Below are 16,778 nucleotides of genomic sequence, written 5' to 3' on the forward strand. Positions count from 1 at the left end.
CCCACCACACATTTCCCGGGATTCCAGCAAAGAGGCACTATTTGCCTTCACCTGCAGTTATAAAGGCTGGGAGCTCTGCAACCTACCTGTAGAGGGCAGTGCTCTCACCTCACATATCAGCCCTTTCACTGAGGTGATAAAGCTGGAAAGTTTTCTGATAGTTAAGTTTGGATAGCCAGTACTTTTATACAGAAATGTTCAGAGAGTCACCTTGTGCACACAGGGCCAGCTGTGGGTCAGTGGTAGAGGTGGTCGTCTCTCAACCGGAAGGTTTGGGGTTCAATCCCCAGCTTGTGTTATGCAGCAGACAGAGAGTGTATCATCTGTAGTCGCCTAACTTACTATAACAGGCCTTTTAACTTATTTAACTTCTTATTACTTTACTTATTGATATCATGTTTGTTCCAAACAGTTCCCATGTAGGTCTGAGGGGAAATTAGGAAGTTGATAAATTGGCAAAAAAGCATTAGCCTACATAAAGACAGCATTAAGTCCCATTAAGCAAATCAGAAGTCAAAGCATCATTTTGGAATAGAGGAATGGAGGAATGGCAAGGGAAATGGGATACTAAATCAAGGGGTTGATCTCTACACAGATTAAACATTTCATTTTAGACAACAATTACAACAAGTGCTAGGTCAAGGAAAACTAAGTAGCCTAATTTGAAACCGGGTAAGGCGAGATCACTCCAGCTTAAACAGTAGGCCATAGCCTACACTCAAAATAATTGGGGAGCATCCAAATGGTTTAGGTCAGGGGTCTCCAACAGGTAGCTCAGGAGCTACTGGTAGCTCGTGGGCAGGTTTTCAGTAGCTCACCTATTAGGTTGACCGACTGTGTTAAGAATAAAAATAAAAATCTGACGACGGTAAATGCACCTCTTCCCACTATTCATATATTTGGCCCATAAAAACAAGAATGAAGTACTAATGTTTTCTTGGACATTGATGTGAATTTAAGATTATTGATAAGCATTGGCTTATTGCAATTTCACACATGTACAAACAGTAGCTTAATTCAGCTGATGTGAGCTATGTAAATAAAGTAGCCCTTGGCCACTTTCATTTTTTGAAAGTAGCTCAGATAAATAAAAAAAAGGTTGGAGACGCCTGGTTTAGGTGAACACTGTAACAGGAGACTGTAACACCATCATAGAATACAATTTACCAACAAGACAGAACATGAAAGAGGAACTGAGGAAGACTGGAGTTCAGGAAAATCCCTACAGAATATTTAGGGTAAAAGAAAAGTTGTCTTTAATTAATTACACAGACTACAAGTGGATTTTAATGTCTGGTCCACACTCCGGAGCGGAGGTGGAGGTAATGCACCGTCGTTTAAAAAAAAACAAAAAAAAAGAAGTAGAAGAAGAAGAAGAAGAAGAGTAATTTGTGAGGCTGTTGCGTCCCCAAGTGGCACTAACTCGGTATTATAGTTTGTCATTTCCGTCATTGGCAGACATATTGCTTACAGGAGCAAATTCTGGAAAGCAACACAAAAAAAAAAAAGAGAGAGAAAGGATTTAAAATTCACTTGAAACATCACTGCTCGATAAACTCAAACCACGCAGGACACAATGGGTAAGATGTTCGATAATATATGTAACAAATGTGAATCCAGGCTTTGACTAGTTCGTGTGGGACAGTCAGAAGTAATGATGATGAAATCCTGATGAAGTGCTTAGCTAACGTTAGCTGGGTGGGTTGTTAGTGTTACGCAGGGGGGGGGGGGTGAGTTCAAATTCCCTTTCTTTATGTCAATCCGACGCCAAACTTGTCAGTATTGGGACGCTGTTTCGTGTATTTTCAGATGTAAAGCAAGTTGTGCTAACACAGTACAACCCGTGAAAACTACCAGTGTCATCTGTTAGCCAACTTCAGGAAACTCGGCTAATAGCTTACCACATTATGTCTGAGCTCATGTGGTAAGACACACACGTCTGTCTTTTTAATCCAAAAACTAGTCACCCTTAGGTCAAGATATTGGTTTGATGGGTGGCATTTGTAACCCTCAAGTCTGGGTGATTTACCGTGTTCCTTTACAAAAACAGCATGTTTACACCGTCATGTGTTTATGGTACTCTGGGGCTATTTAGCTTCAATTGAGATTTCAAACTAACTAGTACTAACTTTGACTTTAAGGTTTCCTCTGACCCATAACCATTATAAGTCACCACCTGTAAGATTGGTCATTTTCACTTCATATGGACTCTGATGTGTTCAACCTCGTTCTTCAAACCCCAAAATAATAATAAAACATTGTAATTGATCGTTTTGAAACACTATATATTTTCTTTTTTCTTTTCAATTACATGGAAGTCATCGAATTAGAAAATACAAAGTCCTTGGAATACATTTTCTATTGCTTGTTCACAAATGTAAAAACACGGTGTTGGCGTAACTAACAGAAAAAAAAACAAATAAATGTGAATTTCCACATGTTTGAAGACTAATCCCGTTAGAGTTAGTTCAGCCAAATCACAGTTTCTTCCATTTCACTATTGTTGTAAAGCCAACTTCAGTCAGTGACATATTGTGGTGGCTATATTGTAGATGTATGTTTTTGTTTCTGATTTAAACTTGAACATCTCCTCATGAGTAGGGTTGCCACCTTCCAAGCAGAAACATAAAGGACAACTCAGCAGGGGCCTGAACACCACTGACCCAACGGTGGGGCGGGGCACCAGTTGTGGTGAATCATGATTTAAAACGTGGTTTTAATGAAGTAATAAGAGTCATACTTAATGTTTTAAGTGCTTTATTAACACTTTTTTTTCTGAAATAATTTACAAAAGTAAAACTTCAGTGTAAAGGCGGATACAGTAATTTATGCACAATGAAATGCACCTAACAGGACTTCAGCAGATGCTTACTACTAGCTAGAACTATTTAATGTACAATTTAACTTAAACTTCAAATAAAGTTAGTAACTTAACATTAATTCATTAACAGAGTATTATTGAAGTGCTTTTGACACTGCTGTAACATAGAGGGGAGCATTTAAGATGATAGATTTTTAATTAAATAAACAGTACTAATTTAATAGTATTTTTATTTATTTATTATGTCCTTCATCGTTTTTGTTGTTTTCGATGGAAATCATGAATGATACTATTAATATGGTTTTGAACTATTTTTTTCTTATTGTATTAATGAAGTGTCTACTGTCGATATATTGATGTTGTATTGATGATATCTCGCCCAGGCCACAGTGTGAATACAGATTTAGCTAAAATAAAGTTCATCTTTTTGTTTTATGTACTGAAAAATGTTCACACTATCCAAACTATACTGGAATAACCTATCTATAAACATCGGAGAAAATATATTAAGTAGGGTTACAATAGTTTCCTTTACATTATATTAATTTTCACTGACACTGTCAAGCCAGGCATTATTTTCGACTCACGTCTGTATTTCTGCATCCGTTTACGTTTCAATGGTGCACGGTGCGGGTGTCAGAAACAGCTGCAGACATGTTTCCTTCTGACTCCACTGACTTTCTCTCACCCAATCGGACGCTCTGAGGAGGCGGGAACTAGCCGGCTGAATCGGGCTGAATGATGCTGAGTTCAAGGCATCTTGGAAATACGGGACAAACCGCGTCCCGTATTGATTCAAAACTGGACGCAATATCAAAGTGTAAAATACGGGACGATTCCGTATTTTACGGGTGGCAACCCTACTCAAGAGAGTCCTTGCTGTAGGCAAATAGGGTCTCCTCTGAGATACCAATGAAAACATCTCAGCAGAGCAAACCATCCAGCCTAAACAGCGAATAGTGAAGTTTGCAAACTGCAGCTAATCTTACTAACTCGGCACCAAAATGAGAGCATCCAGGCGTATCTTCTGCCGGGGCTTCACCATCTGGACACATTACAAATGCATAGGCTTTTTATAAGTGGTTGTGCTATTGCTCTCAGACCATAACATGACCTTAATTTCTGCCACTTGTTCTGATTATTAACCTAGGAGCCCCCTGCGGTCATAGGGGGCTGTTGGCACATTTGGCACTGTTGCACTGGTGACAGGTTAAAGTGTTGTCCTTAGTTCTCGTTCTCTCCACCTATGAGCCAAGGAATACTAAATTCTACCTACTTGAATTGTGTGAGGTTTACATTTCTTTCCTACCTCTCTTCTTAACCATGTATTTTACCTTTATCTGTGGCCCAAAAGAGCCGTCTGCCAGTCCGGCCAAAGATAGCTACAGGATGAACCGATATAAGAACAAAGCACTTAACCCAGAGGAGATGAGGCGCAGGAGAGAGGAGGAAGGCATTCAACTCAGGAAACAGAAACGAGAGCAGCAGGTATTACCATGAACTTGTCCATCCCATTCGGCAGATCTTTAAACGCTTAATTGAAAGCATGCAGTCTTTGTATACTGGTTCTAAGTGGGCTCTGACAATATCATAATTACAGCTTTTCAAGCGGAGGAATGTCGACATTGTCAATGAAGAGGAGGCCATGTTTGAGAGTCCTCTGGTGGACTCCTACCTCAGCTCCCCGGTCACAGTGAGTGTCTGATTTCCTGCAACCACACGCAAACCATAATCAAAGCCATTTTCACATATGCACTCCTGTAAATATCTAGATTATTTCAGGAGGACTGCTCCAGATATTCTCCTGACCTGGCTGTTCACATATTAACAACGCAGCAGGAGACAATCCGGAGACAGTCAGATGGTGGTGGTGGGGGGGGGGGGGGGGGGGGGGGCAGGGGGTCTGCTGAGGTAACGTTTTCATAAAAAAGATGCAGACAAAGCAACAGAGTCCGTTATACGATGCTATAATGGAAATATTTGCCTTTATAGCAATGCTATGTGTAAGTCAACAAAATCACACTATAAACTAAAGAGCAGAGAACAACTTACTGACTAACATAAAACATAATTTAGTTACGTGCATGGAGACCGTAGCGGTGGCATGCAGACACTCTATGCGCCATGCAGCAGTCACAGGATATGAAACACCACTTCCCCCTCCTATTGGCTCGAGGGGAATTCTCCGGAGAATATCCTGCTGCTTTCTCACATCAGCTCACTCGGACTTGCTGTGGAAAAAATACTAGGGGTCTGGTAGGAGAAGGTCCGGGTGAAGTCCAAACAAAACTGTGGCTCTTTGTGTTAACACATGCAGCTCCTCCTGCCAATATCAGGAGATTTTCAGGAGTTTTCTGCAAGTGTGAAAGCCCTACAAGAGAGGCTTACAAAGGAAAAAAACAGAGGTTTATTTTAAATTTGTGGTAGTAATTGTTGTCAAGGGTCTTTTTCAGCCTGCAGGTTTGGAATTGTCTGTTCAGCCCAGAGTGCTTTAAGTCTTGTTTAATGTTTGTGTTTTTGCAGGAAGGAGTCATTACCAGAGACATGGTTGAGATGCTTTTCTCAGAGGACCCTGAGCTTCAGCTTTCCACAACACAGAAATTTCGAAAACTACTTTCTAAAGGTATACTCGTATACTTGTGTTCTTGTAGTGACGAAACTGTGGCATCTATCATGACCACACTTCGTACCAGATATAAATACTTAAATCTAGTATATCCCTATTGATTTTAGAGCCCAACCCACCCATTGATGAAGTCATAAACACACCTGGAGTTGTGGAGAGGTTTGTGGAATTTTTAAAGAAGAGTATCAACTGCACACTACAGGTCAGTTTGTAAGGACACTCACTTTTGTTTGTGCATTGAATGTACATTGCTTTACATTTAATTTTCAAACCTTCAATCCCCCAATCGTATGTTAATTATTAAATCTCACCAAAAAGTTCTCTTATATACAGCAGGTAATATTTCTCTTTAGTTCACTTTCATTGGCCACTAGTTTTATTAAACAATATCATGTGTTTTACATTCAGCATACAACTAGTAGTACAGACTGTCCAGTTTTATTGCTGCAAGTCACGAGACAAGCTGTCTGATGATGAGTAAAACAGCATTTCTGTGTTTAACAAGTTTTGGATTTGTAACATTGTTGATGTTTTGTCAAAGCAGTGAGGTGTATCTCTAAACTGTAATGCCTAAATAACTATCTCATGTGAAATTAATTTCAATGTGAATTATTACATTCTGAGCTCATGTTTAAAGTAGGGCTGTCAGCGTTAATGTGTTACTCACAATGCAATTAAGGTGGGAAATATGCGCATTCATGTTTTGTGGTGGCATTAATCACATACCATTTGGTCCCTTTCAGCACATGAAAAGTAATGTAGCTAAGCCATGCAGCGTCTTCTTGCTCCCACAGTGATGGAAATGGTCGACACAGCAGCCTCTTAGAATGGTTCATTTCACTAAAAAAAGAAAACTTTAAGAGCGCTCAGTTGACAAGGCAAAAGTAATATGTACCTTGTGACATCGAACATTTCCCCTTTTAACGTTCCCTTTAGCTATTTTCAATTGCTTGAAAATCTCTAGCAAGCTCCTTTTTCAGAAGTCAAATTCATGCTGTAACTTACAATGTACCGGAAGTTTTCTCTCAGAATAAAACCGGGTTTGTATCCAAACGGCAAGTAAAGTATCCTTAGTGACAAAACAAAATACTAAAAAAAAAAAGGCATAAAAATAATAATAATGGGATTTCAAACATGGGATTTGACTATTGAAATGTGCCAATAAATAGCTTTTAAAAAATATTATCATTTGACAGCCCTAGTTTAAAGATTTTCCCCATATCAACAATAGCATTTCAAGACTCTGTTTTTAAAAAGAGTAAAACAAATTTTTTTTATGCCCCTGTAGTTTGAAGCAGCATGGGCACTGACCAACATAGCATCAGGCACATCCATGCAAACAAAGACAGTGATTGAAGCTGGAGCAGTGCCAATCTTTATAGAACTACTGAACTCTGACTTTGAGGATGTTCAAGAACAGGTAACGACACAGTGTTTTTTATATCATCTATTGAGTCCATCGAGATACTTCTTTTTTTTTTTAATAATTTTTTTGTCTGCCTTTGTTCATGGTTTTGTATGAAAGGTCAATAGTTAACAAAGGTTTTGTGATATTTTTCATGCAGGCTGTTTGGGCCTTGGGTAATATTGCAGGGGACAGTGCAGTTTGCAGGGACTACGTGCTCAACTGCAACATCCTTCCACCACTATTATCGTAAGGCCTTTTTTTTTTTTTTATTGCCTCTGAAGAGGAAATTCTGATTTAGACCCGTAGCGTTCTATTATAAAAATGTTTGCACTATCATCTGTATTGAGTTTTGCTTTTCTTTGTCATTTCAGGCTTCTGACCAAATCCACTAGATTGACTATGACTAGAAATGCGGTGTGGGCTCTGTCTAATCTCTGCAGAGGAAAAAACCCTCCACCTGCTTTTGAAAAGGTATCATTTCCTTTTTTTGAACACTTTTGATTTCACATCACACATACTACTTGTGTATATTTAGCTATCGACAAGCTTGCAAATTGTTCTTTTTATTTAGCACCCCTTTAAGAAAAAAGTGCACTGCCTCTGTGTCCGATCAGCCTTAAAGCTGTGCTTACTGAAGTTGTTTCCTCCTCTCTAGAGCCTTGTATGTGTTGTAGTTACCGGTACTTCTTGATCTACGTTGCTTTGGACAAAGGCGTCTGCTAAATAAATTGTAGAAATGCTGATTTAGGTGAATAGTCAGTAGAACTCCCCCACCCCCATGCTTTTTCACATCAGTTATGTCCATGTCTTCTAGGTGTCACCCTGTCTGCCAGTGCTGTCCAGGCTTTTATTTAGCAGTGACCCAGACTTGCTGGCAGATGCCTGCTGGGCGCTGTCCTACCTCTCAGATGGCCCCAATGACAAAATCCAAGCTGTAATTGACTCTGGTGTCTGTAGGCGCCTAGTAGAACTACTAATGTAAGTCCTACATTACTTTATTCATTCTTAGTCACAAATAATATAGCTCGTGAGTTTTTTAAAATAATATCTCAATTAAATCTCACATTTTGCAGGCACACCGACTATAAGGTGGCTTCCCCTGCCTTGAGAGCTGTTGGAAACATTGTCACTGGAGATGACATCCAAACACAAGTAAGTATAGATTACATGTGATGTAAAGCTGTAAATTTCAGTTAATATCAGTTTTGCCAACGCCTGTGAACAAAGCTGTAACCCTCTTTGCTGATCTTGTCTTGTACGTGTGGGAGTTGTTTATTTTTGTTGTTGTTGTTTTTACAGAAAATCTCATCCTGCTTATCTAAATGACCAAAAGCTACACATGAAGCCACTATATATTTCTTTAGCCTTGTCAGATGACTTCAGAGATTGTCAACTTTAATGAAGTTTGGATGAATGTTAAAATGTTGTTGTTTTTTTTTGCTGACATGGGGCACTTTTTACCCTCACCACTTGACTTCATCCCTTTTGCCTAATATAGGTGGTGTTGAATTGCTCAGCTTTGCCATGTTTGCTGCACCTTCTCAGCAGTGCTAAAGAGTCCATCCGCAAAGAGGCATGTTGGACCATCTCAAACATTACAGCAGGAAACCGAGCACAAATACAGGTGATTAATACACTTCATACACTTCTTTATAACTTTAGGGCAACCGACAACCTTCATAATTGGGTTTTGTGCGTGTGTGCGTGCGTTTTTCTATAAAGCAGGTCACACCTACCCATTCACACACTGTTGGCAGAGGGTTCTATGTAAAGTAACCATCAGAAGTAAATAATCCCATCAAGCGCATCATGTTGCTTGAAACAAAACCAAGACCTGCCAGTTTTCCCGTTTTTTTTTATTAGTTATTTGCAATTGAAGTTTCTCTGGTAGCCACTGTGCATGCATAGCCTGTGCGTAGCTTCTAAAATGTAAAGCTGTTAAGACAGTAGTCATTGAGGTTTCATTTTATTTAGAAGTTACAATTATTGGGCTGGCCATGCACACTTAAAGTAACTTTGAACATCCTTAGAAGTGGTTGATGACATATATGTACGGTAATACACATGTGAGCTACATGTTGCTCAACCTTCTCTCTCTACCTGCTGTCTCTACTTCTTCATGTGAGTGTCATATCCAAGTCTGTTTTTTTAAAATTTGCGCTGTTAAAGATATAAAAAAATTTTGAGCCACTTTGCATTTATTGGATAAGACAGCTGAAGAGAGACAGGAATTGTTGGGAGAGGAGATGACATGCTGCAGAGATGACAAGGGCCAAGGTTGGATTCTAACCCATGGCTGCAGCGACAAGGACTACTCCATGCATACATATCCTCCAGGCTATCTTGGGCCCTAACATTCCTCACATCTATATATATACTAAAGAGCACAGTTTGGCTTTGTAGGGACTGATGTTTCCTTCTATCCATATATCTTAACATAAGGGGCCCATGAGGGGTATGATGAATAGTTTGGGGATTTTTTAAAGTCAAGATGCCATAAATGTGTTGAAGATGTTTTTCAGATATGCCCCTGAATTTCAATGTTATCCTTCCCAACAGACAGTAATCGATGCAAACATCTTTCCAGTGCTGATCGACATTCTACAGAAAGCAGAGTTCAGAACCAGGAAAGAGGCAGCCTGGGCTATCACTAATGCCACCTCTGGAGGAACACCAGAACAGATAAGGTCAGAATTACAGGAAATCAACAAAAGTACCACCTCAGCTATAAATCAATGGATCTGGATTAAATTGCCCCATATTCATAATCCCTCAAGTTCCAGTATGTTTTTTTTTTTTGTGCATCAAATAAAATACTAAATGTTTAATGTTTTTTCATCCTTTGTCAATCACATCCCTGATATAGTTCCTGTTTGGCTTTTATGTGAGGATTACGAGTTAGGGTTTAATGCTCTGGAGTTTTATAGGCGTTAAAGAAGGAAACAGAATTCTCTCATAATCTTTTTACATTTAAACCACTCAGTTCAAAAAGTCACTGTGTTAAACATGAGGAATCTTTTAATGTCATGACTTAATTTCTTTTTTTTTTGTACCAAATGATGGAGAGTAGTATTGAAAAGTATCAGTATCTATAAGCACTATCAGTATCAATACAGATATCTATAGAATATTAAGGGTAATATATTGTACAACAAAAAGGAGGGGGAGACACATTGTCCATATTTATAGTCAATGGTCCAGACTATTTAGGATTAAATTGCATGTATTAAAGGGACTAAGGATGTACTAAAAACTCACTGGTTTGCTTTGACCCTGGATAACACCTTTGGTCTGTAATTCTTTTATTGTTTTAGTAAATTAATGCAATGCAGTTTGACAACATATGTGTTGTAAATTGATTCGTAATCTTGAATTGAAATACTAAAGAGTCAAATCTTAAAATGTGTTTTGTGTATCTGTTTTATGTGAATGTAGATATCTGGTGAACCTGGGCTGCATTAAGCCCCTGTGTGATCTGCTGACAGTGATGGACTCTAAGATCGTTCAGGTTGCTCTAAACGGCCTTGAGAATATCCTGAGGCTTGGGGAGCAAGAAGCCAAGCAGGAAAACAACGGCAGCGGAGTGAACCCTTACTGCAGCCTTATTGAAGAAGCATATGGTAAACAAGGTCCACTTGCGCACTTACATTCCGAAACCCATTGTGTAGGATTTATATTGAGGTGGAAATACAAAAGATGACTGTAAACTAACTATTTGTATTTATCTAAAATACTTTTTAGACCATCATGTATATTGAAATCCAAAATAATTAAAAAAGACAGGTATTAATTCTCATGTGGGATTTGATCAGAGATAACATATTATCCATGATCTAATTTACTTGTTTTTTTTCCAGGTCTTGACAAGATAGAGTTTCTCCAGAGCCATGACAACCAAGAGATATACCAGAAGGCATTTGATCTAATAGAGCACTACTTCGGAGTTGAGGACGAGGATAGCAGTCTAGCTCCTCAGGTTGACCAAGCCAACCAGCAGTTCCTTTTCCCCCAGCAGGAGGCTCCGATGGAGGGCTTTCAGCTATAAGTCAGCACTCCTCTCCTCTAAAACACCTTTACCCCCTTCATACCTCCCCATGTTATGGAGGGCCCTAAGACATAAATTCATACCCCCTTTTCTTGATCCGTTTTTCTCCTCCCCCTCTTCATCCTCCTCTACCATTTCTTTGATTTCGATGCTACTTTGGAAGCACGCCACATACATTTCATAACACTTTGAAATAGGGAGTGAACACCTCACAACCCGAACTGTGAGTCTGCCCTGTCTTAAAACGCACACATTGACATCTTCCCGCTATTGTACTAGCTTTTATAGACTCTCATTGGCAGTAGTTTATTGATTAAAATATTTTTATTAACAAACATTTTCCTAAATTGGTCATGCTGATTATCAGGGTTACTCCTACATCCCCGTGCTAAATCCACAGTGTCATGTGCACATACAACCAGTTTTTGATGTTGGTTTAACTTAGTGCAATTCAGAGCAAAAAAACAAACTAAGCATTATCCCTCTTTGTTTTACATTTATTTTCTTTCCCCAATTTAATTCATCAGTTCTTTTTTTTTTTTAATGCTCTTTGTTTTACTTTTTTTTTTTATTAGCTTTGGGTTGATGGACAAATCTATTCTATTCCCTTATAGAGAGACAAATGTTAGGCAACGGCATACTACTGGCAACAGTCTGATGCTCAAGGAGGTATGATCTCCTCATCACCCCCCCCCCCCTTTTTTTTTTTTTTAAATCTTTTAAATAGGACTTGTTTTGTGGGCAGGCAGGAGATGGGTATACATTTAGGAATTGGGATATTGGATAATTGATTTAGTTTAAGAGGATACATTTTAAGATGAGAACAATATAGGTTTGAGATTGGAATAGAGTTAGAGTTCAGATATTCGTCGTGTGCTGTGTTTTAACAACAATATATTTGAATTATGAAGTGATCTAACGATGAAAATATGGCATAGCTCTAAAATTAAGGGCAAATGATAAACCAAACTTAATTTTACATTGGCATGCATTCAAAGGATTGCACATCATGCTCTATAAACACGTACCAGGAATTTTAATGAGACGGACATTTAAAGTGAAGATTTTCTGATATGACTGAAAAACAAGTTGCAGGTTAGCCAGGCACTGTGCCTCCCTCCGCCTCCCAGATGTACATGGTGGGTTTTGCATGGCTAAGTATTACCTTGCCTATAGTCACTGAGTATCCCTGGCCAAACAAACAGTTGTTATAGAGAGATAGAGAACAGTGTGGAAAAAAAAGCTGCAAGACATTGTTGCACCTTGCTCAGTGTTTATTTTACAGAATTTTGATTTAAAAAGCAGGAAGTGCGCCACAAGTGGTTGGTTTGGTTCTGTTAACAGCGATGGTGATGTGGTGGTGGTGATAGTGTTTTGTATGGTGGTAGAATGTATTACTATACACCTGAGGAAGGATAATTAAACTGTTAATGATTTTGCCTGGGTCTTTTCTGACATGTATTGGCTTGTTATAAATAGCAGTAACTAATGCCTGGTTAGAGGAGTTTATCCCTTTGTGGCTCTTAGAACAATCCAACCAGAGTTTGGCTAGGGATACAACACAAACAAGTGACGACTGTGAGTAAAAATATATTTTTGAGTTAAAATGTCATATGCACGCAGGCATACAACGCCAGCAGACACAGTACATATATCTCACACAGATGAGTGGCTATGGCAAATAAGAGTTTCCACAGCATTTTCAATGAGTTATTCTTTATTGTATTCTTTTTTATTAAGTTTTTCTCCACAGTTCGTGGCCATATTTTTTTGTTAAAAAGCACTTTGTATATTTTCTTTATTTATAAAAAAAAAAAAAAAAAAAAATGTTTCCCTTGGTTCAGTTTAATTAAGATCCTGTTCTGTGTTCATAAATACTAAGAGGATCATTTTAAATAGTCGAAAAGCAGATGCATGGAGTGCTGCATGGGTATTGAAAATTATTTTGGTAATTCGTCCTTCTGGTGCTCTTCAGTGCGGGGAGCCAACTAAGAAGCTTTTGAAAAAGTCTGAGGCACTGAGAGGGTTAAGTATAAAAAGCCTTTTTAATTGATCTGGGCCCAAGGTTCATAAAAACACGCCAACACGTTTCAGTCATATATGCCTTCATCAGGGCGGATACAAAATGGCCGCCCAAGCTACTTCCTTTAAAGGTTTACAGCCAGGAGCTGTCACATGGCTTCGCAAAAAGGGTTACACATTTAAAGAAAGTTAAACATCAAAATGTATACATGACACCAAGGCAGATGAGATCAGATTGCTACATTTTTAAAGCGACTAAATATACACGCAAATTACTGTGATAATTGCTGAAAAACATTTTGTCTCTGCCCTGATGAAGGCCCATATGGCTGAAACATGTTGGCATGTTTTTATGAACCTTTAGCCCAGATGAATTAAAGGTTTTTTTATACTTAACCCTCTGAGTGCCTCAGACTTTTTCAAAAGATCATAATTTGAGCATACAAATACTGTTTGGGGAAACTTTTTTTTTTGTTGTTTCTAGCCACGTGGCATATGATGGTTTGAATTAGCTCTGTTGACCCTGGCCTCAGAGCAGCTTTTCCTGTGAACAAGCTGATCCTGGATAAGGGTTTACGCTTTGTGGATGCAGAAAGCTTTGTCCTGTCGTGTTTGTCTGAAAGGCACAGTGTGAGCAAAAGGTTGATTGACTCTCTGACTATGTCCTGACCAGAGTCTAGGAGCCCTGTTCTGTGGATTGCTGAACCAGCCAAACATTAAATAATGGAACTGGTATACTCGGATAAACACTTTCAGTAGCATTTTTTTTAAAATTGAAAACAATTGCATTTTGCATCAATATAAACACTTAAGTATCGCAAGGTGCTACTATAACACAAGTTCGAGATGTTGTCCACTGAACACCTGTGCTCCTATAAGACATGAGTTAAATTACCAAGCTCTAAGAACAGATCTTAACCTCCAAATGACAGATGTGTAGAGCAGCATTTATTACTGAACTTGACCATTTTAAGGCCATTTCTGTGCTAGGCCTTCAACAACAAAAAGCCAGAATTAAAATGTAAAATAAAAAAATCAGTGCATCAACAAGGACAAATTATTTTTTTATTTCTGAAATGAAAATGCACTGCTTTTCACAAAAGTGCCAATTTAACCACAAAGACTGGAGGATCCTATGTATCTGTGTTATCCTTACACTTTATTTTTGCTTGTCTTTTTTACTTGAATGTGCACACACTTTGTGCAGAACATTGCTGCTTCAGTTTCCACATCTTTAAAGTAATGATTTTTCTCTGCCATAATTTAATAAAAAAAAAAAAAAGTGGCATTCTCGACTGTGGATCCCTACATGGGGAATCGAATAACGTCAGTTTAGTTGGTGTTATGGTCCCCATTAAGGTACTCTTCTGGGTTTTTTTTTTACTGTGCCCGTACAGTATAGTTAAATATTGAGCATTGAGCCTAAGGTCATAAACCAAAGTAAGTTTCTGTGCCAATACAATAATTACAATTAATATACAAAAATGTGATAGTACTTAAATGTGACACATGAAGCAAACAGAGAATATGCAAGTGACTATCAGAGTAGATAATTGCAGGCAAAATCTTTGTTTTCCTTTTTTACAAAAGTTTTACATCCTGAAGACTGGTTGAAATTATTAACTGGATGTTTTTTTTTTCTTAGAATGAGATTAATTAAGCCATTCCAAACCTGCGCCTTTTCATTAAATGCTGCTAAAGCTCAGACCCTCTTTTATCACTTAGAGTGGTTTTTTTCAGTAATGTTTGGAGGACTGAAATATCTCTATAGTAATCTAGAAGACTGCAATAAATATTTCTAAAATCGGGCACCCTGGAGATCCCCCTCCAATCTTCTACTACAGCCACAGGTGACACTCCTACCAGTGAGTGGAGTTAACAGTCAACCTACTACACATTTTTCTAATATAAAATCTGGAATTCAGAAATGATGCAGTGATTTACATTAAAAGTATTATAAGTTAACCTATATGTATGTTCTGATACAATGACAGGGATTCAGATGCAAACCTAATCACTTCTGAGAAGTGGAGAAAAAGCCTCAGAACATGTTAGAGAAAGAACAAGGAAAATTAAATCAGAGACAAGGATACAAGCCTCCTCTGCTTTTCATGATCTTTTTTTCTGATCAGGATATTCTTGGCTATATTTTTGGATAATTATGTTTAGAGTAAAAGTTTGTCCTAGTCAGGATGCATGATTGGGAACCATTGTTATCTATAGGAGAATTAAAAGACATCACTCAATATCTCAAATCTGACGTCTTCCGTCCTAGGAGCTTTTCATGTTTATCAAAATCTGAAGCCATGTTTGGCTTGATCAAAAAATGTTGTCTACTCTGCAAATGTTTACAATGTTACATTTATGTAAAATACTTCATGTAATATGCCATCACTGGCCAGTGTCAACTCTGGTCCTCTCATTTCTGTTTATTTATTTTCACTACTCTTTCTTTTACTCAAAATACCCATCGTAAACTGTGACTTGACTTGACTTTACCGACGGTATGAATGAGTGACAACAAACTAATACACTTTCAACTGAACATGATACACATACATGGACATTGAAAAATACAGGACAAAGCAAATATTGAAACTTAAAAAACAACATATTGAATAGTTCAGTGAAAATATTGTACCAAACAAATAAAGCTATGTTGCAACTCTTCAATGTATGTGTCTTCTTATATTGTGTGTGTGTGTGTGTGTGTGTAACTATATGATTAATTTCAAAATTATAAATGCAACATCTGTTTTTCTGAATCTGAAAAGATAATTTTCTTGGAATGAAGAGAAAGCTGATCATCACTTGAGTTCCCGTGTAGCCAGTCTGAATGCATTTTAGATGCAACATCTTCTGTTCATGCTGATCCTGGAGAAACATTCAGCAGATCAGAACAGGATTTACGACTAAACAACTGCATAGTCCTAATGTGCCTGCACCAAGTTGACAAACTCATTTACAATTTAGACCATTCAATTTAGACCACCAAGTTAAAGAATGTAAAAATAAAAAGTGCATTTAAATAACCTAATATTATATCGTATAATAATACAATACCATATACATTATATATCAATGGTAAAATATGTAGAATAGCATGAAGGGTGTAATCAGAATCATGGTGGTTCCTCTGCTGATGTATTTTCTGATGGCAGTGGGCACAAAGGAGCGCCTGAAGAGTTCAGTTTAGCGCCTGGGTGGAATGAGCTGCCCACCTACCACAGCTCATCATGTAGAGCTTAAGAGAGTAATCCAAGATGGCTATGATTTTGTCCTTCATGCTCCTCTCAGCCACTGTCTCCAAAGTGTCTAGTTATTGGGTGTTTTAGCATCTTATAAAACAGTGTTTTTCGGTATGAAAACTACTTTAACCATGTCTTCAGTTTTATAAATTGACACAAAATTACATTTGTGGCACAACAATTGCTTGTAAATAGATTCACATTTGATCTAATTAATTTAAATTGTGGATGGAAATCTGGCTGTCATAGACTTTCAGTTGCAAGAGAGCACAGATTAGATCATTTCCTCATCCTAAACTTATAGATGGATAGCATTCATGATGTGAAGGTGTGTGAGGTGTCAGGCAAGGCTGTCCTCTTTCGGCTTATTCGTTCAATCTTGTAATAGAAGTATTAGCCATAAAAATAAGAAATAATGTAATGTAATGTAAAACATAAAAAGTCTAATGATGAATGGATTAGAGTCAAAGGCCTCTTTTTACGCAGATGATGATTCCCTCCATCTGAAAGCAGATGCTCTCTCATTTGAGACCTTTATTTTTTAGTTAAATTGTTTGGACAAACTTGGACCACTGAAGGATAAAAACTTTCAGATACTGTGCCAGGCT

The 16,778-nt window shown here is 38.0% G+C and overlaps 1 protein-coding gene across 1 annotated transcript; it reads left to right on the forward strand.

The window, feature by feature from the left end:
- The first annotated feature begins 1,420 nt into the window (after nt 1–1,420).
- kpna6 (karyopherin alpha 6 (importin alpha 7)) lies at nt 1,421–15,595 on the forward strand. Its single transcript, XM_020640575.3, has 14 exons — nt 1,421–1,580; nt 4,176–4,309; nt 4,422–4,514; nt 5,345–5,444; nt 5,555–5,649; nt 6,736–6,867; nt 7,013–7,101; nt 7,227–7,326; nt 7,670–7,833; nt 7,929–8,007; nt 8,354–8,479; nt 9,415–9,542; nt 10,291–10,475; nt 10,713–15,595. Exons 1-14 carry the CDS (start codon nt 1,577–1,579, stop codon nt 10,898–10,900), a joined length of 1,617 nt encoding a protein of 538 aa, XP_020496231.2. The 5' UTR covers nt 1,421–1,576; the 3' UTR covers nt 10,901–15,595.
- The last annotated feature ends 1,183 nt before the right edge of the window (nt 15,596–16,778 follow it).

The sequence above is a fragment of the Labrus bergylta genome, chromosome 19, assembly GCF_963930695.1.
Source record: "Labrus bergylta chromosome 19, fLabBer1.1, whole genome shotgun sequence".
Classification (NCBI taxonomy): Eukaryota; Metazoa; Chordata; class Actinopteri; order Labriformes; family Labridae; genus Labrus; species Labrus bergylta.